General features: G+C 39.9%; 1 protein-coding gene and 2 long non-coding RNA genes across 6 annotated transcripts in view; 2 read left to right on the top strand and 1 right to left on the bottom strand.

Moving 5' to 3' along the window:
* Positions 1-6: 6 nt before the first annotated feature.
* Positions 7-11015, top strand: LOC138738855 (uncharacterized). The gene is made up of 3 exons (XR_011341818.1): positions 7-271; positions 6899-6963; positions 8627-11015. It is a non-coding gene; the product is annotated as an uncharacterized lncRNA (long non-coding RNA).
* On the bottom strand, positions 5561-22121 carry LOC138738854 (uncharacterized). Its single transcript, XR_011341817.1, has 3 exons — positions 21702-22121; positions 11407-11492; positions 5561-6860 (listed from the first exon to the last, which is right to left on the bottom strand). It is a non-coding gene; the product is annotated as an uncharacterized lncRNA (long non-coding RNA).
* LOC138738853 (transcription elongation factor A N-terminal and central domain-containing protein) overlaps positions 21875-24404 on the top strand; it is a 16734-nt gene continuing 14204 nt past the window's right edge. For 2 of the 4 annotated variants that reach the window (XM_069889965.1, XM_069889966.1), the window contains exon 1: positions 21922-22011. Coding sequence is in view for 1 of the 4 variants with exons in the window: in XM_069889964.1 (XP_069746065.1) it covers positions 21932-22011 (80 nt within the window). In the remaining 3 variants the exon portion in view is untranslated. Of the gene's footprint in view, positions 22012-22062; positions 22164-24404 lie in introns of those variants that run through there. The other 2 variants (XM_069889964.1, XM_069889967.1) reach the window with 2 other exon arrangements.

The following is a 24404-nucleotide window of genomic DNA, read 5'->3' as shown; positions in this document are numbered from 1 at the left end:
AACCTCTGTCAGCATCAGGATTGCATGGCAGATAGTTCCGATGGATAATCTTAAAAAACATTCCTTGTTTGATTTGAATTTGCCACACAAACCAAAGCAGTGAGTTGTTCACCAAGCATGCATCTACACTTCATGCGCCTAACATTGCTAAAACGACAATTATGAGCAATATCATGGAATCAATCTTATATATTCTCTATGTAGCCTGCCAATTATATGCTCCCAAGACAGGAAGACCATGACTGGGAATGATTTGTGGACAGGAAACTTGGTAAGCATTTCCTGTAAGTTCTGCACAGTTTAATAGTAGGATGTATTAAAAAATTTAGAGTGTGTTTCCCAATGGACAGCCACTCGGATTGACAAAGTGGCTGCTTATTGAGCATGGAATACACCAGAAAGTATGGATGGTCAGCAGTAATGTTAGTGTAGCGGTCAGGACAACATGTTACAGTACTAGTGATGAGGGTTTGACTCCGGCGCTGTCTGTAAGGAGTTTGTACATTCTCCCTATGTTTGTGTGGGCTTGCTCTGGGTGCTCCAATTTCCTCCCATCCTTCAAAAAAAAATACCCGGGGTTAATTGAGAGGCATGGGCTTGTGGGCCCAAAAAGCCTGTTACCATGCTGTATGTCCAATTTTAAAATTTATGATCTTTAAAGATAGTTTTGAAAGTGGGATGTCAAGATCCAGTCGGGTATTTGGGTTAAAAGATATAGAGTGATTGCTTCGTGCAGATGATCAGGAGCCTTTAGGGGTTATTTGGTGTGCTCTGTGTTTAGATTATAATGAGTTCTCAGTGGTTGTCAAATCTTAGGTCAGAAAGATGGGTGGCACAGTTAGCGTATCAGTCAGTGAAATGCTGTTACATTTGGGTTCGAATCTGGCACTGTCTGTAAGGAGTTTGTATGTTCTCCCCGTGTCCGAGTGCTCTGGTTTCCTCCCATCCTTCAAATTTTATGGGGGTTGTGGGTCAATTGGGTGGCAGTTAGCTCTGATTAGTGGTCATGTGAGGGGTGGTTAGTAATTGAAAGGAGCATTTCCAATTTTTAGTGTTTGAATCTTGAAGAGGAAGAGATCAGGTGGATTGGAAAGTATTTGAGGGCTGCTGGGTTTGGAAAGGTTAGAAGGGTGAAGGATAATTGGTACTTCCAGGTCTAATGAAGTGATGGAAGGTTTTAGGGTTTTGGAGAATGGGTGGGAGAGGGGTGGTGGACTGATTGGTGGTTTTAAATTAATGAGGACTGAGCATGGGAGCTTGGTGTGGGTTCCCATCATGGGAGGTATAAGGAAATGTGGAAATGCTCCTGTTTCTGGCTGAGACCAATCTATTTAAATAAGAATAATACATCATGGATCTCATCATCTTTGCCTCCTCTATCTATCACAGCTCATGAAATCCATGGAACAAAGCCACCAAGATTTACAATGAAGAATGTTGCTTCTTCAGAATATATTATCACAATTGATCTGTCTCCTAAGAGAACATTTCTATCTCCCACTTTTCCCATTCCTGCACATTAATACCAGAAAAGTTAGATGAGGAAGTTTTAATCTCCTCTGCCTTTCATCTCTTGCCCTGTATCTGACTACTGGAGAAGAGGTTTGGATGGAGTAGGTGCAATTGGACAACTTGCTTCCATCCATGCCACACTGTTTCTTCCCCAGCTGGCCATCGTGTCTGTTTCAGAGTTATAAAAAGCAGGCAGTAGACAACACCCACACTCATCCCTGTCCAAATCCCACCATCCTATCACCAGCTCCCCAGAAATGTTAGCAAATCAAATTCATGGGTGTTCTATTGGTTAATTCTTATGTGAATTCTTTCCATTTGTTAAATTCCTTTGTGCATACATTTTTCCAGGAATAAATAAAATATTACAGCAAAGAAAAAGTGTCCACATTCCTCTTCCCAAATTTCTTTGCACTTTTACCCTTTAACGCTCACATCATTGGTAGGGACCTGGGATCAATCTAACCTTGGTGCTGTCTGGGAAGAGTTTGTACCTTCTCTCTGTCAGATCATGTTTTCTCAGGTAATTCAGTCTGCTTCTACATCCCAAGAGATGCAAGCCTACAATAAATTATTCACTAATATAAGTCAGTGGCAAAAAGAATCAAAGAGGATGGATGAGAGAAAATGAATCACAAGTGTACCGGGAAATAAGAAGACTGGGAATGGGACAAATGGAATTGCCCCCCTGAGAGCCAACATGGAGCATGTAGGCTGAACACCTTTTTAGTTATAAGAGTTAAACAAGAAAGTCTCTAGACAGTGTGATTGTAGTTCAATGCACAAATGCTGGAGAAACTTAGTAAGTCACACATTTTTTCTTTTGTCACAAAGATATGTAACCAATGTTTCAGACCTAACTGAGCCCTTCATCAAGGTATGGTATACTTTGTTGGAAGGCATATTTATCTTGCCTCCCTTAAATACTTTTGCTCTTTTCCTATGGTAGTGAGTTCAACAAAGAACAGTCGAATTGTACAGCATAAAAATAGGCCCTTCAGCCCAACACATCCATGCTGATCTTTTGCCCATCTGCATTAATCCCAGATGTATTAGGACCATATCCTCCCATACCTTGCCTTATTTAAATATCCATCTAAATGTCTTTCAAATATAGAGATTATATCTGACTCCAGCCCTTCCTCTTCTAGCAACCACACATGTAAATAAAAGCCTAATATCTCCTTTAAACCTCTCCCTCTCTTGTTTTAGACACCCCGATTAAGTTTACTTGTTGCATTCTAGTTGATGTGGGTGTCATCACACTACTGGTAAACAAGGAACATGATTAACTCATTGAGGAATGCTGCACTATTATGTGCCATGCTGCCCGGCCTCACTTTGTACTTAATGATATCATGCATGCCCTGCCATCATCACCACGTGTCCCTAATATTCTCTTGGGAAGAGCTTGGTGCATGTTGCCTTTAGCTTCCCTAATGGCCTTGTGAAGATCATACTTGAATTTCCTGTAGAAGTCCAAGTATCCTTGAATGCCTCTAACCTGGCCTTCAGCAGCATGTCAACTGTGCAGTATATTAATGGGAAAAGATTCTGACAATCTGTCCTCTCGATGTCTCTCATTATCATATTATTCCTCTCGGGTCACCTCTTGGCTTCTGCAGTATAAGGAGATTTCTTCTTAATTCTTCTTTGGACTTGGTAGTGATAATTTGATAGCGTCAGCTGCTTCCACATTTTTATTTTGTAATTTCCTGACAGTGTTTCAAGGAATCAAATCAGTCAGGGGAAATAGCCTTTCAAACCCAGTAATGGGTATTGGATTCTCTGGCCTCCCTCCTGCATCGGGCATTCATGAGGCATTTAGACTGGTGTGGACATCTGATGAAAGTTTGGTGACCAGTGGGATCAGGGATGGGGGGGGAGAATGGGGGTGAGGGGGGGGGATGGGGATGATGGGGGGGTGGTGTTGACATCACTTAGCTGCAGTAAGGCTGAGAAATCCCTATGACAATGTCTTTATCTGTTCACCTGGTCAAAGTGAAATATTTGGTGAATTAAGGCCAAGAGATAAATTACTCAGCAAATTAAAAATGCTTTTAAAAAAAATTTGCTTCCATAGCATGCTTTGTCATAAACAAAGCTTGGTTTGAATTTGCTTCTGGCAAAATTGTTGAGATTGTCAAAAATCAACACAAAACTGTTTAATAATGTGAACAGCAATGAGCTAACTGGGAACGTTCAATGGTATTGCTTTACATCCGTTGCCAATTGGCATTCCCGCTTGACAGAAATTCTATGTTTTTCCCAGTCACCAAGATTGTAATAAAATCCAGATTTCTCAGTCCACTTGTGCAAAGCAGAACCACAGATGTTTCCTTCCCAGATGCTTCATCAAAACCCTTAATGGAAATAAAATCAGAAGGTGTTGTTCCATTATTTTATGATCTAAGTTGCTTCAAGAGAATCATTACAGGAAATTTCATTTATTCTGGGTAAAAGAAAGATGCCAGTTTGTTTGGAGACAAGAGAGAAGCTGCAGTTGCTGGAACATGGAGCAACATATTCTGCTGCAGGATCTCAGAAGGTTGAGCAGCATCAGTGGCAGAAAAAGAATAATCAATGCTTTGAACCAGAGCCCTTCATCAAGAACAGTTTGTTTAATGTAACAATTCTTAAACATGATGGAGCCTCAATATTTCATTGTGTATTTTGCACCTTTGATAAATGCCATCAGCTTAAGTCTGGGTCCATGGTGTGTGTAGCACCTTTCATAGGAACATAGGAAGTAGGAACAGGAGTAGGCCAAAAATGGCCCATCGAGCCTGCTCCGCCATTCAATACGATCATGGCTGATCTAATTTATGACCTAACTCCACCTACCTGCCTTCTCCCCATATCCCCTAATTCCTCTATCATTTAAAAATTTATCTAACCAAATTTTAAATATGTTTAATGATGCAGCCTCAACCACTTCCCTGGTTAGAGAATTCCAAACATTCACTACTCTCTGGGAAAAACTATTTTTCCTCATCTCTAAATCTACTCCCCCGAATCTTGAGACTGTGTGCTCTCGTTTTAGTTTCCCCGGCCAGCTCAAAAAACCTTCCTACATCTATCCTATCCATACCCTTCATAATCCTATATGTTTCACATAGAGATAGCTGGATTGTTGTATGCTTGACTACCACCTTACATGAAATTCAGTTTAACAGGTAGATAGTGTAGATCATGCATCAAAAACAAGCCTTAACAATGATATGAAGACAAGTTTGGTAAAACAAAGTGCATCTGCCTCATAGGTCTATGCCCATGGAATCCAGAACTTGTAATTACCTATAGGTAGGGTGCTGAAGTCATCAATGTGAGTCTCTCTTGGGCTCCATATGCTGTTCCTGAACCCTTCAACATCCTCATCTGACTGACATCCCACTCTCCACTTGCTCTCCCAACAGCTAATGCACTGACACTCCAATACTCCATTTTTTCTTAATGCAATTCTCCCACCAATGTATTTTCCAAGACCTCCCTTCCTCTAACCTCCAGAGAATATGATGAAGTAGTCATTTTACATTTATGGGTGATCAGTGATTACTTTCATCCACAAAAATTTAGAAAAGTTTTCATACTGGATGCATTACCTGATTCCAGAGTGATAACACCCAAAATTGTCCCTGTCACCAAGACAAAATCTCTCTGACTATGCAATTAGGTCCGCAGTGAACTGGAATTCACTGTCTATGTATTGTTCAGATGGCTGGCTCCTCCCCTGGCTCTGCCCTGACCTACCCCAATATAAAGCCTGGTTTTCCCACCTTACCTCAGATTAACCTGAGGACTATTGTGTCAACTGGCCATTAATTGTAAGCTATTAAAAGCGTGTTTGTACACCTCAATTGTCTCTGAGTGCATTCAGTCACATTATGTCACAATTTTAAAATGTAATTTTCTTAAACAATTGCTTAAAGTGTCTATTTAATAGTGGTAAGAGTGTCCCATCTTGTTTTTCAGGAAACTTTCGCAGCCTGGTACTCTGATTTCAGATTTATTATCAAGAGTACATACATGACATCACATACAACTCAGATTATTTTTCATGCAGGAGAGGCAAATTTTTTTGCACTAATTGATAGTGCAAAAGCATACATATGTAAACAAATAAAGAAATGTGAACAGATAATTAATGTAAATAAACAATGCAATACAGAGTGAATAAAAAAATCAATAAAGTGTTCAAGAGTCCTTAAATGAGACCCTGATTGAGGAGTCTGATGGCGGAGGGGTAGCAGCTGTTCCTGAACCTGGTGGTGCAAGTCTTGTGGCACATATACCTCTTTCCTGATGGCAGTAGCGAGAACAGAGCATGTGCTGGGTGGGTGGGATTGATCCTTGATGATTACTGCTGCTCTCTGACAGCAGTGTTCCCTGTAGATGTTCTTGATAGTGGGAAGGTTTTGTCTGTGATGTCCTGGGCTGTGTCCACTACCTTTTGGACCCCTTTACACTCAGGAGAATTTGGTGTTCCTATACCAGACCATGATGCAGCCGGTCAGCACAGTTTCCATCGCACCTCTGTAGAAATTTGCCAGGATTTCTGGTGTCATACCAAACCTCCACAAACTCCTGAGGAAGTAGAAGCAATGACATGCTTTCTTCACAACGCCATTAGTGTAGTTGAAAGCTGTACGGGTGGGAAAGGTCCTCAATGATTTTGCGCACCCTCTTCAGACAACAATCCCAGTAGAGGACATAGATGGTGGGGGGTAAGGAGACCCCAGTGATCCTCTCTGCCACTTTCCTGATCTACAGCAACTGTACAAAACTGATGCAGCGGGCCAGGATGCTCTCAATAGAGCTTCTATAGAAGGTTGACATGATGGTGGTCATTTCTTGAAGGTGTGTTTTGATGTGTGCCAAGACCTAGCTCTTGAAACATTTCATAATGGTGGAGGTCAATGCCATGGGGTAGTAGTCATTGAGGTCCTCTTTAGTACCTGGATGATGGTGGCTGTCTTGAAATCCACGGGGACGATGGACTGCTGCAGTAAGGTGCTGAAAATGTCCCTAAAGACCAATAGATCTGCACAGTCCTTCAGTATCCAACCAGGTACACTATCTGGTTCTGCTGCTTTGTGAGTTCACCTTGGATAGCGTTCTCCTCACCTCAGTTGCGGCTATGCAGAGGACCTGTCATTAGGGGGATATGAAGCATTCTTTGACATCATTCTGTTCTCATTGAACCACGCACAGAAGATGTTCAGTCTGTCCGGAAGGGAGGCATTGTTATCTTTAATTCACAAAGTTACAGCCTTGATCTCTTGTCACGTCCGCCCAGTGATCACATACATCAATTTCTATCACATAAAAATAATCCTGTACACGAAAGTCTGAAAGAGAACGTAACCTTATTAACTTCTATTTATAGGATAAAGGAACATTCACGAGGCAGAGTGGCAAGAAGTTCTGAAGCTCAGTGGCAACTGGGAAGAGGTAAAATTAGTTAAGAATGTGTACTCAATTTTGATCTAGTCAGACAGTAAGTTATTTTCAAGTCAACAGAAATTTGATGAGGGGGCGGGAGAGCAGTTCCAGAGAATTATGATATTTTAATTAAATAATAACTATATTATGATTTGGGTACAACCCTGCCCTTCGCTTTCTTGACTGCGGAGGTACCCCTTAATACTATTGTGTCAGTTAGTGTTTCAAGGACAGTAGGAGATATATTAGGAAATTCACCTCCAACACAGACAAATAGAGCTAATCTGGGCTGTTCCTGAAATTTGAAGGATCAACATAATGAGCCATACTGTACTTCTGAATGCAGTCAGGGTATCCAAGTGCTCTCACTGGATACAGATCCATAACAACAGTCTCTATGCCCTTAGGTCTGTGAGAGAGACACAGTGGGTTGAATCTGTTTTCCTGGGGTTTACAAAAGGCAAAAAATCTGCTTTTCACAGAGCCTGTGAGATAAGCAAAGTAATGTTAATATGTTATCAAGTTCAGCATATCTTGGTGTGTTTTCTATGGACACCGTTCCCCAGCATCACCCTAAGTTTAATTCCACAATATGCTGCTGGGCATTTGTGGTAAAATGGAAAATCAAATTCCTGATGAAAATAAATCACTTGCCTGAGAGCATTATTAGTGATGCTTTGAGCACCTGGACATGAAGTTTGGAACTCTAGCTTGTTTGTTTCAACACATCGACACAGATAACATTTTTCACAAAATTTGCCAAACTTTTCCTTCATACATAACAGGGATGTACAGGTAAAGTAAAAGCTGTGTTTACAATAGATGAGGTAAAACAATTCTGACCTATGGTAGACAGAAAACAAATACACCTAGACATTTTTTTTCATTGGACACTGGGTTATTAGGACCTCCAATAGATTTGAAATATTCCTGATGTCAAATCAACTGAACATGAATCAATTGGAAAAATAATTGCGAAGGAACACTCATATTTCATTGTAAAACGAGAGAACAAATGTGCCCAGCATTTGTTAGAATACAACTGTTTTTCTTCACAACCAGCTTGCTAGCAGTTATTTGAGGTAATTGAGTCACTATCTTTTGCATTCAACCACTACCAACCATTTGTATTATCAAAATATAACAGATAAAATATGAGCTACTAAGAAGGGAAGACTGTGGGGGATAGTTTTGTGGCAATTTACTTTACCTCCAACATATCTTTATTGATATCAATTTACAAATATCAGCTGATATATGGCTGAAAGAGGAAGTTGGACATATCACATGTGCTCAGATAGAGATCTCTGGATGACAGCCCCACTCCAAGCAAAAATATATATAAACTTAGGAAGCAGAGTTTGCATGGTCCCTAGCTTCATCAACACTATCACCTTCCAACTCACTGCATCCAGTCCAGATTCTCATGTGATCACCTGTACATGTTAATATGATTCATAGGCAAACTGAAGCAAACCCTATATAATATTGCTCACCACTGTAGAGGGAAATTTGCTTTTGCATAGTTACTGGCACCATCACGTGCCATGATCCGAGATATTTTAAAGGAATTTATTATAAAATTTCAGCTAGGGACTGGAATTAATTGTGTGGATTTCTGTTCATTTAATGTGCATGAGATAAACATTAACAGCAATTATTTTATTGTTAGATCACCTACGGCTCCTAGAATTCTTCCATCAATGCTGTCTCCGCTCCATCCTCAACATTCATTGGAATTACTTCATCACCAACATTGAAGTACTCGAGCTGGCAGAATCCGCAAGCATCGAATCCACACTGCTGAAGACCCAACTACGCTGGGTGGGTCACGTCTCCAGAATGGAGGACCATCGCTTTCCCAAGATCGTGTTATATGGCGAGCTCTCCACTGGCCACCGAGGCAGATGCACCAAAGAAGAGGTACAAGGACTGCTTAAAGAAATCTCTTGGTGCCTGCCACATTGACCACCGCCAGTGGGCTGATATCGCCTCCAACCGTGCATCTTAGCGCCTCACAGTTCGGCGGGTTGCAACCTCCTTTGAAGAAGACCGCAGAGCCCACCTCATTGACAAAAGACAAAGGAGGAAAAACCCAACACCCAACCCCAACCAACCAATTTTCCCTTGCAACCGTGCCTGCCTGTCCCACATCGGACTTGTCAGTCACCAATGAGCCTGCAGCAAACGTGGACATACCCCTCCATAAATCTTCGTCCGCGAAGCCAAGCCAAAGAAAGAAAAGGAAGATATTACATAATCCAGTGGTTTGGTAATTCTTGCACTCCAAATTCCTGTAAGGAATGCGTAGTTCAAAGTAAATGCTTTCTTTAAAGACTGATAAATGTACAGAGTAGCACTAATGAGTAAATCTACAAAAACAGCCCTGTTTTCTTATTTTTCAACCATATCCTGCTCATGCATCTTAAATATAAAATGTAAGATATCTAGGCCAGGTATACATAAAGCAGTCCTCTCTGGATATCTTCTGATCAACTACCCGAGGCTTTTGGAGAAAACAGGGGAATTTATATTTCTAAATAATATCAGCAGATGGAGAATTGCTTTGAGCGGTGGTGGAATAGATATTATTAGCTGATGTTTTCCCATGCCATTTAAGCAAATAAGATTGTTTTGGTTCCCACACCTCTGTGACAGCAGAATGGGTTTTTAGGGAGACTAGATAAAAACAGAAGCAGATCCATTCTTCGAGAATGGCCTATTTGAAGAGCTGTCACATGAACTGAAGGATTGGCAGTGTAGGTGGTCTGTGTTCTAGCAGGAGTCATCTTCTGTGGAAGAAAATGGTTAGGGGGAGAAATGAAGATGAAAAATTAATTGCATTACTCCAGATATAAATGTTGCTTCTTTCATGTCCTTGGGTTATTATGAAGCCCGTGAAATCAAGAGCACATCAAAAAATTATAACCAAACATGTATGCCCTGAATGAGTATTGAGTGAGAAGGAAGAAGGAAGTTATACCACTTTATTAACCTCTACCCCATCCCCATGACACCTCCACAAATAGTATTTGAGTTAAAAAGTTGCAGTATCTTGGAGAGATTCAGAAACAGGTCTTGAGGGAGATTAGAAAGAGTTCAAAATTGATTTTTTTTTTAAACTGATGTAAGTGAAGATAAACTGTTTCTTCTGGCATGAGAAGTCACAGATTTAAAGTTTTAACACAAGAGCCGAAGGCAAAGAAAGGAAATTATTAAGCAATGACGTCATGTTGGATTGCACTAAGATGTCAGAAGCAAATTTAATCATTTAAAAGAAAATTGGCTCTATTGATGGAAGGGAAATTTGTAGGCTAAAGAGCAAAGTAGAACCAAACAGATAATGAAGGAGTGAACAGCCTCTTTCTACTCTCAATCATACGATTGGATCTGTTTCCAAAATCCACTTTGTCAGCAAAACCATTACAATGTATGTGCAACAAAACTCACAATCTGATTAACTTAAAAAAATCTTGCTACCATTTAACCTACAGCTGAAATAAACCAGATACTATATACCATGATGGGTCTCACCATTTACAACAGGAAAGTGAAGAGTTTGACTTGAGACAGTCATCATTTCTTCTTCAAAAATGTGCCTGCATTTCTCCAGCATTTTATCAAGTCAAAAAATTTCAAATATTAAATTCACTTTGATTGTTGTTTTCTGTCACCTATTTACCAGAACTCTGATTTGTGAGAACACATTGCCAGTTCCTCTGCTGGATGATTATGATATGATTAAAAATAGTCCTGAAAATCCACTTGAACAACCTTCACTGTTGGTAGAACACAATTTTTAAAAACATTTAAATTTTGACATACAACACGGTAACAGGCCATTTCGGCCCACAACTCTGCGCTGCCCATTTTACATCCTATTAACCTACACCCGCTCTTGTGCTACCACTATGTATAAAGATGTATGTATGTGCTGTATGGACTGGCCCACCCCCTGAACCTGTGACTCCTCCCTCCCTGGTATCCCCATAAAGGCTGTTACCCCCAAACCCTTCCCTCTGTACCTGCTTTGGAACCAGGCCAGCAACAAGCAAGCTATGCTGACACTTTAAGATGATTAAAGCCTATTAAGCATGATTCTCTGTCTGATTGTGGTTGATTGGTAGTACAATTTAATCACTTTAATTTTAGACCATGGACAAGGTAGTATTGGTGGATAGATTTGACACCGATCCTAAGGATTTGGAGGCATTCAAGATTGGTAGTGCATCCCTGGTACGTTTTGAATTGATGGAGAAAACCCACGCAGACACGGAGAGAATGTACAACCTCCTTACAGACAACGTGCGATTCGAACCCTGGTCCAGTCCCGATCACTGGTGCTGTAAAGGTATTGCAATAACCGCTACACCTGTTGATGACCGTACCACCAATGTTTCTTTCTTTTGAGTTTGTTTGTAAATTCTCACTCAAATATGCCATTAATCTTACTTGAATTATTATCTATTTCGGTCAAAGTCTTTTTCAGTTGAATGATGTTTCCTCCACATTTTTAAAACGCTGCAAAACACTGTGTACTGAAAAGAAAGAAGAAAGAGAAAAGAAAGTGGGGCTTGAACATTTGACTTAACTTCAGAGAACTAAGACAAAGCAGTGTTTCCAAACAACTGAACAATATATTTGAGTTTTCATTGTTCCAGAAAACTTTTAGTTATTCAGGATGAAGACTGACATTGGGAGTGAGTAATCTACAAGAAATGTAAAATACACACTGTAAAAGCTTCAAAAGAGTTAAAAATAGCCAACGTTAATGTTTGTCCAGTTTAGAAGAATAGGGAGAAATTACATAGGGAAATCAGGAAATTGCAGAAACAAACAAATATTTTGTGTTCTTCTCATGGAAGATACATGATACTTCTTGGAAATTAAGGAGGACTAGAGAGAGTGAAAGAAGTTAACATAAGAAAAAAATTTAGTTCAAGAAAAAGCAGGGGTGCAGTGCTGCCGGAGCTCACCAGTGCACCGCTCCAGCACTTCTGTAAAAAAGAGGCAAAATAAACAAGTGAGGAATTTTAACGTGGGGAATTTAACAGCAGCCGCATATTAAATACAGGCAAGGTCAGTGTAATTCCCACTCCAGCACTATTCTGGACATACAAAAAACCGGTTTCTTCCACAACCAGTACATTCATCCTCTTTCCTCATCCTACTGTTCGCTCTCAATTATACAATGCCAAATGCAACATGGTGGCCACCAAGGCCAGGTCTCATGGGACCTCCTTGTTGCCGTTTATTTTGACGCATTGGCCACCATAGGTACTATTTTACGTCAGTGCTGCCCCTCCCCTCCCCTCCCCTTGCCATTACTCTATTAAGATTTGTTCTGATGCCAACTGAATACAGGCGATTTTATGGAAGGGGGAGATGGCTGGTGGGGGAAAAATATCACTAATAATATTAGGATATTTGATCACTTTTTGTGAGCTCTGGCACCTAAAAAATTAACGCTGCACCCCTAAGAAAAAGTAATTTGACTGAAAGCTTATAAATTCCAGGACGTAGATCAAAAAGGAATATGGTAGCTTGATGTTGAAAACAGAATTGAAAGGGCAATGGTTAAGGACACCACAAGCGGTCCTGAAAGGAATAGAGTTATATTACGAACTAACAAACCTTTTAATTATTTTTGGGACTAAGGGGAATTTGTTAGCACTAACACAGGAACAGCAATGGAAAATTCACCAGACTATGGTAAATTCAAAATAATAATTTCTATTAAACTATCAATAACATAACATTTTTACTTATCTCTAAACTTACTTAACTTTAAACTTAACCCCACTGTGTGCAAGTGTGTGTAAGTGTAATTAAAATCCCACATTTTAAAGTCAATCTTTAAAAGTTCAGCATCATTTTAGACCTGTTTGAAGGTCTTAAATTCTCAGTTCAGAATAATTATAAAGCACTTTTAAAAATTGTATCTTCAGGCCTTTTTTACTCACAACTGACTATTTTCTTCCATGATGAATTCACAAACCCAGGCAAGGGTTAAATAAATGTGGTTATCTTCTTTCACAATGAAATCAAAAACCAGACAAGGGTTAAACGAAGTGGCCACTCAAAAATAGACCCAGTAGAAATCTGTCCTCTTTTTTTAAAGAGACATCAAAATGGGCTTCCTTTTCCCAGAAGTAATACACAACAGCACCAATTTTCAACCCTTGTATTTCACAGAGTTTTGACTTCTGTAAACTCCAAACTGAATTCTTCCAAAACTGAACTCATGTCTAAATTTGGTAACATATTTCTCCAAATCATGTGACCATTATATCATCACAGAGGTGAGTCCCAATTCTTCAAAACCACATCACCATCAATTTTATTTCTACCAAAAATCTGTTCCTTTTTCAAAACTATTCCATATCCATAACCTCTGACCTCATCTCTGTTTAACAGGCTTAAGTGGCTTTAATTAAAAACAGATGACTTCCTCAGCAGTTCTTGAATAATTAAGACCCTCTTGAAATCCATTAGCTCTGTCTGTCCAAGACACGTCCACTCCAAGAATGAACACTCTTCTCAGAAAACAATGGTTCTCTATAAATGTGCTGTGACCTGTGTGTGACCCTGTACTCTTCTTTCTTCTTCTTTGGCTTGGCTTCGCGGACGAAGATTTATGGAGGGGGTAAATGACCACTTCAGCTGCAGGCTTGTTTGTGGCTGACAAGTCCGATGCGGGACAGGCAGACACGGTTGCAGCGGTTGCAGGGGAAAATTGGTTGGTTGGGGTTGGGTGTTGGGTTTTCCTCCTTTGTCTTTTGTCAGTGAGGTGGGCTCTGCGGTCTTCTTTTTTTTTATTTTTATTTTTTATTTTTCACACCATAAATCACATTAACCATGGTACACACTTTTTCCTTTTCACACATATACAGTGCCATTTTCTCCCCCCCCCACTCCTCCCAACCCACCCCTCCCACCCCCCCCATCCATTTAAGGTATACAATCTAGGATACATTAAACCAGTCAGACAATGTTGTCACTCAACAAAAATACACCAGAAATTCTACTGAGTCCATTCTTTTCTTTCCTTCTCCTTCCATCAACTTAGGTAATGATTGTTCCCGGTAGGTTTTCGCTATTGTATTTAATGTAAGGCTCCCATATTTGTTTGAATATTTCAATATTATTTCTTAAACTATATGTTATTTTTTCTAATGGAATACATTTATTCATTTCTATATACCATTGTTGTATTTTCAAATTATCTTCCAATTTCCAGGTTGACATAATACATTTTTTTGCTACGGCTAGAGCTATCTTAACAAATCTTTTTTGTGCATCCTCCAAATCAATTCCAAATTCTTTGTTTTTTATGTTACTTAGGAGGAAAATCTCTGGATTCTTTGGTATATTGTTTTCTGTTATTTTATTTAATATCTGATTTAGATCTTCCCAAAATTTTTTTACTTTCTCACATGTCCAGATTGCATGAATTGTTGTTCCCATTTCTTTTTTACATCGAAAACATCTATCAGATACTGTTGGGTCCCATTTATTTAACTTTTGAGGTGTAATGTATAGCCTGTATCCAGTTATATTGTATCATACGTAACCTCGTATTTATTGTATTTCTCATCGTTCCGGAGCATAACTTCTCCCATGTTTCCTTTTTTATCTTTATATTTAAATCTTGTTCCCATTTTTGTTTAGTTTTACCATTTGTTTCCTCATTCTCCTTTTCTTGCAGTTTAATATACATATTTGTTATAAATCTTTTGATTATCATTGTATCTGTAATCACATATTCAAGGTTACTTGCCTCTGGCAAACTCAAACTGCTTCCTAATTTATCCTTCAAGTAGGATCTCAACTGGTAATATGCCAGCGCTGTATCTTGAGTTATATTGTACTTATCTTTCATTTGTTCAAAGGATAAGAATCTATTTCCTGAAAAACAATTTTCTATTCTTTTAATCCCTTTTTTTTCCCATTCTCTAAAGGAAAGGTTATCTATTCTAAAAGGGAGTAACTTGTTTTGCGTCAATATTAGCTTTGGTAATTGATAATTTGTTTTATTTCTTTCTACATGAATCTTCTTCCAAATATTGAGGAGATGATGTAATACTGGAGAACTTCTATGTTGTATCAATTTTTCATCCCATTTATATAATATGTGTTCAGGTATCTTTTCCCCTATTTTATCTAATTCTAATCTCATCCAATCTGGCTTTTCCCTTGTTTGATAAAAATCTGATAGGTATCTTAATTGTGCGGCTCTATAATAATTTTTAAAGTTTGGCAGTTGTAAGCCTCCTTGTTTATACCATTCTGTTAATTTATCTAGTGCTATCCTCGGTTTCCCCCCTCTCCATAAAAATTTCCTTATTATTTTCTTTAACTCCTTGAAGAATTTCTCTGTCAGTTGTATTGGCAATGCCTGAAATAAGTATAATATCCTTGGAAAAATGTTCATTTTAATACAGTTTATCCTTCCTATTAGTGTTAGTGGTAAATCTTTCCAATGCTCTAAATCGTCCTGTAATTTTTTCATTAGTGGATAATAATTGAGTTTATATAGTTGGCCGAGATTTTTGTTTATTTGTACACCTAGGTATCTTATTGCTTGCATTTGCCATCTAAATGGTGATTCCTTCTTAAATTTTGAGAAATCCGCATTATTCATAGGCATTGCTTCACTTTTACACGTTTATCTTGTAACTCGACACTTCTCCATATTCCTTCAATTTCTTATATAATTCTTTTATTGTTAAGTACACTATAACATCATCTGCAAATAAACTGATTTTATATTCCTTGTCTTTTATTTTTATTCCTTTTATATTATTATCTATTCTTATCGATTCTGCTAGTGGTTCTATAGCTAACGCAAACAATAAAGGTGATAGTGGGCATCCCTGCCGTGTTGACCTGCTTAAGTTAAATTGCTTTGATACATGTCCATTTACTGTCACTTTCGCTAACGGTCCCTTATATAATGCTTTAATCCAATTAATATACTTCTCCGGTAAACTGAATTTTTGCAATACTTTGAACAAATAATTCCATTCTACTCTGTCAAAGGCCTTCTCTACGTCTAAAGCAACTGCTACTGTAGGTGCTTTATTTCCTTCTACTGCATGAATTAAGTTAATAAATTTACAAATATTGTCTGTTGTGCGTCTTTTTTTGATAAATCCAGTTTGGTCTAAATTTACCATTTTCGGTACATGCTCTGCTAATCTGTTTGCTAATAGTTTAGCTATTATCTTATAATTTGTGTTAAGTAAAGATATTGGTCTATATGACGCTGGTGAGAGAGGATCTTTCCCTTGCTTTAGTATTACTGTAATTATTGCTGTTTTACATGAATCTGGTTAGCTTTGTGTTTCATCAATCTGGTTGATTACTTCCAGGAGGGGCAGAATTAATAAGTCTTTAAATGTTTTGTAGAATTCTATTGGGAATCCATCCTCTCCTGGTGTCTTATTATTTGGTAATTTTTTTATTATCTCTTGTATTTCTACTATTCCAAATGGCTCTGTTAATTTATTTTGTTCCTCTATTTGTAGTTTTGGTAGTTCAATTTTAGTCAGAAATTCATCTATTTTCCCTTCTTTCCCTTCATTTTCAGTTCGGTATAATTGTTCATAGAATTCTCTAAAGTTTTCCTTAATTTCTTTTGGATTATATGTAATTTGTTTGTCTTTTTTCCTTGATGCCAATACCATTTTCTTAGCTTGTTCTGTCTTAAGCTGCCATGCTAGGATTTTGTGCGTTTTTTCACCTAGTTCATAATATTGGCTCTGCGGTCTTTTTCAAAGGAGGTTGCTGCCCGCCAAACTGTGAGGCGCCAAGATGCACGGTTTAAGGCGATATCAGCCCACTGGCGGTGGTCAATGTGGCAGGCACCAAGAGATTTCTTTAGGCAATCCTTGTACCTTTTCTTTGGTACACCTCTGTCACGGTGGCCAGTGGAGAGCTCGCCATATAACACGATCTTGGGAAGGCAATGGTCCTCCATTCTGGAGACGTGACCCACCCAGCGCAGCTGGATCTTCAGCAGCGTGGACTCGATGCTGTCGACCTCTGCCATCTCGAGTACTTCGACGTTAGGGATGAAAGCGCTCCAATGAATGTTGAGGATGGAGCGGAGACAACGCTGGTGGAAGCGTTCTAGGAGCCGTAGATGATGCTGGTAGAGGACCCATGATTCGGAGCCGAACAGGAGTGTGGGTATGACAACGGCTCTGTATACGCTTATCTTTGTGAGGTTTTTCAGTTGGTTGTTTTTCCAGACTCTTTTGTGTAGTCTTCCAAAGGCGCTATTTGCCTTGGCGAGTCTGTTGTCTATCTCGTTGTACTAACCCACAGCTAACTTACTAAGAATACAGATACAATATTTTAACTCTATAATTTACTTTATTTTTATAGGAAATATAGTTTTACATTAAAGATTAACATAGATCCATTATAGTAGCTTGATTTTTCAGCAGATGTGAAAGAGTGAATGCAACATGAGCAAACCCAAAAGGAATATACCAGCTTGATGTTCAAATGAACCGGAATGGATGAGGACAGCACAGGGGGACCTGAAATGAATACAGTACACCAATGATACACGAGCTGAACTTAATGAGCGTGGGCAGCACAAGTAGACCCAAAAGGAATATGGTTCTCGAATTTGAAGTGGACCTGAAAGGATGAGGGCACCTCAAGTGGACCTGCAAGGGTAAATACAGCACAAGCGGGCCTAAAAAGCTGATGGCTTAATGGACCACATTGTTACCATGTATATGTTCACATAAATTCCTTCTTGCTGCAGATGAACAGATATTTCATCCAAAAATAAAGCATGTCAGAATACATAAATTGAATATGAAAGAGGCCTGGGATGGACCGAGCACATGGGAAACTAAACAAGGACTAAACAACAATAGCATTGGACAACAAAGATTTTGCTTCCCAAACACATTTGGGTATATTTTATGGATTTTGAACATGAAAATCATTTTATAATTTTCTATCACATACCTTTTTTTAGATTAAACCTATTTTTGTGATTTTCTTTCATATTTTTTTATCATGCTTCAAGCAAATGAAACCATAAAGTACAATATGTCATTTAAATTTCATTTTCTGAATTCACATTTAGACTTCTTCCCTACTGATGTTGGTGCAGTCAGTGATGAACATAGTCAAAGGTTTCACCAGGACATTGTGACATGGAAAAGTAGTATCAGGGCAATTGGAATACATCAATGCTGGTTGACTATTGTTGGACAGTGACATGAGAGGTACCATATGTTGAGTACAAATGAAAACCAGTGGAAAAACATTTTTAGGTCTGTTGAAATAACAAAATGTGTCAGCATCATTGTGCGATTAAACATTCTGAATCTCACCTAGTCCCTTAACACCAGCTCCATAGCTGAGAAAGCCCAGCAGCGCCTTTACTTCCTCCGAAGGCTGAGGAAAGTTCATCTCCCACCCTCCATCTTCACTAATTCTACAGAGGATGGATTGAGAGCAACTGTGCAACTGCATCACTGCCTGGTTTGGAAGCTGTTCCTCCTTGATTGCAAAACCCTGCAGAGGATAGTGAAGTCAGCAGAAAAGACCATTGAGGGCTCTCTTCCTACCATGAAGGACATATGCAACTCTTGATGCAGGTGAAATGCAATAAACATTGCGAAGGATTCACACGCCCCTCAAGTAAACTGTTCTCCCCTCCGCCATCTTGCGTCCGGATTGAGCAACAGTTTTTTTCCCCCAAGCCATCAGACTCCTTAATTCCCAGAACATTTGTGGATAGGGTACCATGGACTGTTACTGTATGTGTCTTAATATTTTAATATGTTTAACTTCTATTCTACCTTATATTTATGTAAATATGTCCATGGTCCTGGATAAACGCTATCTGTCTTTACCATGCAAGCATGGTATGAACGATAAATAAAGGTGGCTTGATAATAAAGGTCAATTTAATGTTTCTCAAACTTCCTATGTGATATAGCAAATCTGAAATTATCTTTGTGTTCAGCTTGAAGTTGTCCACCATAATTCCATTTTTCAGGAAACAAGCCTTTTGAAAAAAAATTGTTGTCCATTGAAATGGGCCACTGGGTGTAGCAGGTAGGACAGGGCGTTTAGTGATGGACAGGACAAGGTATGACCAATCAAGGTGATGGACCAGAGTACTAGATATGGTCAAGTGGGAATGTGTGGTCAAGAATCTTCAAGAAAGAGCAGGAAACAGGAAGGGTGAGTTAATTTTAGGCTACCAAATAGTAGTTGTAGTATTAGATATGACTTAATATAACACTCCTGTTCGGCTCCGAATCATAGGTCCTCTACCGGCATCACCTACGGCTCCTAGAACGCTTCCACCAGCGTTGTCTCCGCTCTATCCTCAACATTCATTGGAGTGACTTCATCTCCAACATCGAAGTACTCGAGATGGCAGAGGCCGACACCATCGAATCCACGCTGCTGAAGATCCAACTGCGCTGGGTAGGTCACGTCTCCAGAATGGAGGACCATCGCCTTCCCAAGATCGTGTTATATGGCGAGCTCTCCACTGGCCACCGAGACAGATGTGCACCAAAGAAGAGGTACAAGGACTGCCTAAAGAAATCTCTTGGTGCCTGCCACATTGACCACTGCCAGTGCATCTTGGCACCTCACAGTTCGGCAGGCAGCAACCTCCTTTGAAGAAGACCGCAGAGCCAACCTCACTGACAAAAGACAAAGGAGGAAAAACCCAACCCACCAATTTTCCCTTGCAACCGCTGCAACCGTGTGTCTGTCCCGCATCGGACTTGTCAGCTGACGTGGATATTACCCCTCCATAAATCTTCGTCCGCGAAGCCAAGCCAAAGAAGAAGAAGAAGAAAGAAGAATATAATATAGCCAATTCAACAATTAAGGGAAACAATTGCCAACAAGATACATTTTAATTTTCATAATAATCTCGAAGATGAATTTGTGGAATATATACAATAAGCTTTTTCTAGATCAGTTTAAAGGATATTTAGACAGGTGCATAAAAAGTAAATGAGAGAGATAGTGGAAAATTGGACTTGTCCATATTGGCAACTTCGTGGCATGGACGATTTGAGCTGAAGGGCCTCTTTCCATGCTGCATGGCTCTGTGACAGAAAATTTTTAAAAAACACGCAAAAGAGACCTAGCAGGTCAGTTAGCATCTGTAGAAAGAGATCTAAAAAGCTAACTGCATTTTATTTCTGCAGGTGTTGTCTAATCTGCTGAGAATTTCCAGCGTTTTGTTTTCATTTCAGATTTACAGCCTTTGAATTTTAAAAAAAATTATACTCCTGGAACTGATGGCCTACATCACAAGGTTTTGAGAGAGAAGGCAATGGAGGAGGTAGATGCACTGATTTCATCTTGCAAAATTCTGGGTTCTTGGATAGTTTCTATATGTTGGAAGTAAAAAAAAACATGAATTCAAAAAGCATGAAGAGAAAATCACCTGACCTCAGTAATATATGCTTGAATCTGTTCTCAAGGAGATGGTAACAGTGCATTTGAAAATAGCAAAAGAGTTAGCATTAAAGGATAGTTACATTTGAATAATCTGATAAGAGTTTTTCAAGGTTATAATTAGCAGAATAGATAAGGGCAAACAAATGGATGTGGTTTTTGAACGTTCAAAAGGCTAGTAAAGTTATTAAGCACATGTTGGTGAGTAATTGAGACAGAAGATGGAGTATAGAAATAAACAGGTTATCTTATGTTGGAGGGCCACAGGGATTGGTGCAGGGATCCCAACTGTTCACAATTTATATAAAAAATTTGAACGAAGAATCCGTGTAATATGTCCACTTTTGCGCTTGTTACAAAGCTAAATGCAAGTGAATTGTGAGAAGGATGCAGGGAGACTTCAGGGAGATGTAAGCAGGCTAAGTGAATTGGTGAAAACATCACAGATGGAATTGAACGTGGAAAAATGTGAAGTTATTCACTTTGGTTAAAAAAAATTAAAATAGCATTTTCTAAATAAAGACTGAAAACTATTGGTGCTCCGAGGGATCCTTGACCATGAGATACATGCAGAAACACTAAGCAATTGGTGTCCAATCACATATGATTGTTATGAAACATTAATTTTGTTTCTCCTTACCCAAAGACTTTCTGAACTGCTGAATGTTTCCTACAATTTCAATTTTTGTTTCAAAACCTTGCCTAAATTATTGAAGAATCCTTTACTAAGTGTCAATTAAGTGGTTAATTTAAAATTCTAATAACTTGTTTCTCTCTTTTAGCTATAATTTTCATTGGACATAATTGTAGATTCTGCAAGAGGGACTTTAAAGGTAATGTTTACATATTCCTACTAGTGTTGCTTTTTTTCGATCAGGTTTTGCTGCTTATGAGATTCCAGTCCACAACAGATTCTGATCTGTAGTCAATGGATAGAGCTTCTGGTTTTCTGAATGGTTGGTAGGCTGAACTGCTGGGAGTAAAAACAGGAGGGGGACGAATTCAACCTGGATTTGTAGGTAGTCGTCTTAACCAGAGGAGCCAGCTAATAAGGAAGTTTCCAGCTTTTCCACTGTAATCTCGACCTCTCTGGCGAGTTTGGGCATATTGGAATGTTATTATTTTATATACCTGTCAGTCTTTGAATGAGGCAAGTATTTTTCAGGTTAAAGAAATTATGAGAATCTATTTACATGACAAAGCGAGATATTTTGCACGCTGGACGCCTTTAAAGGAAATATAAAAGTTTCCTCAAACTTTATTTTGCAATTTATAGTGCTTACGTTCACATTCATGAAGGGACAGTGCCGTGAAAGACATCGGTTTCCACCCTCTGAATGCGGGATTAGTTTCGGCCTCCTGTTTCCAGTCCATGGATGGAAAATGTATTTGGTTGTGCCTCCCGTTCGCACGTGGGTGCAGGGACGAGTCAACCCCCACTCAGCCACCCTCGGTGACGTCCTTGCGCAGGCGCACTGTGTCGACGAGGCAGCAGCGATGGCGGCTTGAACGGATGCTGGTCTTTTACGGTGAACCAGCAAACGGTTCGGATCTGTTCTGTTTTCACCGCCTTACCGAAGGCGACCGATGCTGGTAGGGAGCATTGCGGACTTTAAGCCTTTACCATCGTTTACGCGCCTACCACTTCTCCCGTCACTGCCACCAGCAGACGGCTGAACTCACACCGTGTGATTGGGTTAAGTGTCGCCCAGCACAGCGGCGCCTTCAGGATGGGAAGAGCAAAGGTGGTGATCAGTGCACTTGCTTGTCATTTTCCATGGGCTGGGTAGACAGGAATTTTACATTTTTTTTTACACACTTCATGGTGAATGAACAAGGAAAAGTGTTGTAAGGTTAATGAAATAATGAGTGCCCATTTATTTCACAAAAGGGAGATGCTGGGCATTTAAAATGAACAAATACAATACTTGAAGTCTAGCAGGTCAGGCAAAATCTTTGGAAGAGAATTTGTGTTAACCTTTCAAGGCAGAGATCTTTGACCTGAAGCATGAACGTCTATAGCTGCTTTCACTATGTGCCTTACAGTTTTAAGGTAATATATGGTCCTGCAGTAATGTGGGACATATCGCAGGAAAGTCTGCAGATGTACTGGAGAAACTCAGCAGCTCACACAGCATCCAGAGGATGTAAATGATCATGCCAAAAACGCTGGTCACCCTTAACTTCTTCTGAATGCTGTGTGACCTGCTGAAATTCTCCAAACTCGGAGAAACAGGTTTTATTTAATTGTGCAGTTTGCTGAAATGATCAAGAATGAAGTCGCAGCTGCTTCACTTTGGAATGTATTAGGGCCTTCATATCTAAATCATTAAAATATAAGAAATAGGAGGAGGAATGGGCCATCTGCCCCTCTCAAGTCTGCTCTGCTATTCAATAAGATCCTGGCTGTGGACTCAGTTCCATTTACCCAACTGTTCTCCTTAATTCCTGAGTCTTAAATACATTTGATTATGATGATTATATTAGCACAGGATACAAATGTGCCATAGTTCTTACTTGCTGTAGCCACATCGGTATGAGGTATGCCCATGCAATATAATAGTATAAATTAAATTACTACAATATGCCAAGATTGAAAAGAAAATAGATAACTATTCACATTTGCCGTTAGTGCAAGTAAAATGTGGCATTTAATAGTGGTTCCCAAATAGTTCTGGTTAGGGTAGTATGGGGACATTCAGGAGCTTGGTAGCTGTTGAACGTGGAGGTGCTGGACTTCAAGCTCCTGTACAATCTGCCTGAAGGCAGCAGTGAGAAGAGATTGTAACCGGGTTGATGGGAATCCATTATGAAGCTGGATGCCTTCTTGTCACGGTAGGTGCTTTTAAACAGCAGCTCCTGGGACCCAGATGCTATTAGTGGGGCAAAGGTGCCTCCAGCACCTTTTAAGCTGAGGGGCGATAGCCCCAGTAAATCGCCATCCTGGTGATTTAAGGGGGATCCTGCCCCCACGATGACGCAGTGAGTGTTGCGTCACACAAACTAGTCTCTCCATACCCCCACCAGCTGTCAGTCTCCCTCCCACCATCAATCACACTCCCCCCTAACCAATGGCAGCCAATCCCTCCACCCCCGCGGCAGTAACCTCTCTCCCACGGCAGCGATCCCTCTCCTCCCTCCTCTGCGGCAGCGACTCCTCTCTCCCTCATTGCAGTGACCCCTCTGCCCACCCCGCAACATCGACCTCTCCCCCCGCCCCATGGCAGTGACCTCACCATCCCCACCTTCACCCTGGGCCCTGGCAGCGACCCCTCTCTTTCCCCCTGATCAATGCAGACACTTCAGCAGGGGTTTCCCTATGATGCCAGTGTGTAAACACTGATGTCACAGGAGTAACCAGGTTGGCCATTTTGCTGTTTAGACTGCCAGTGGATGCGTCCTGGGTAAGTTTAACTGGGTCCCCTGACTACCTCCGAGCTAGGGCAGGGACCGTGTTGACTTTGGACGACGCTGATCAGGTCAGACCCTTTCAAGTGGGGTGTTAACTGGGCAAATTACTCAGTTAACCCCATTTTACAAGGCAGTTTGAAAGAACTTAGTGTCCATGTCAATGTCTTTGATGGATGGGAATTCAGTGCCCAGGATGAACTTGGTTCAATTTGCCATTTCCTGAAGCTCTCTAAGTTTCTGGGCACTCAATTTTCCAAACCACGCTGTGAAGCAACTGGTCAGTATAATTTCCACACTGCATCAATAGAGGTTTGATAAGAGTATTTGATGGCATGCCAGATCTCCTCAGACTTCAATGAAGCAGCCTCTATTGCTTCTTTGGGTAGAGAAATCTGCAGATTCTCTCTCCCTCTTCACCTCTTATCTTAAATCTCTTGAGGCTGTGTAGTCCAGTTCTAGCATCACTGCCAGTGAATCAAGCTTCCTTTCTTAATTTCGTAAGTTTCTGCAAGATCCTCTCTCATCCTTGTAAACTCTAATGTGTCCAGTCACAGGCTACTCAATCTCTCATAAAC

This window comes from Narcine bancroftii, chromosome 7 (assembly GCF_036971445.1).
Source record: "Narcine bancroftii isolate sNarBan1 chromosome 7, sNarBan1.hap1, whole genome shotgun sequence".
NCBI lineage: Eukaryota > Metazoa > Chordata > Chondrichthyes > Torpediniformes > Narcinidae > Narcine > Narcine bancroftii.
The sequence above is the reverse complement of the archived record's forward strand: the minus strand, read 5'-3'. Positions and strand labels throughout refer to the sequence as shown.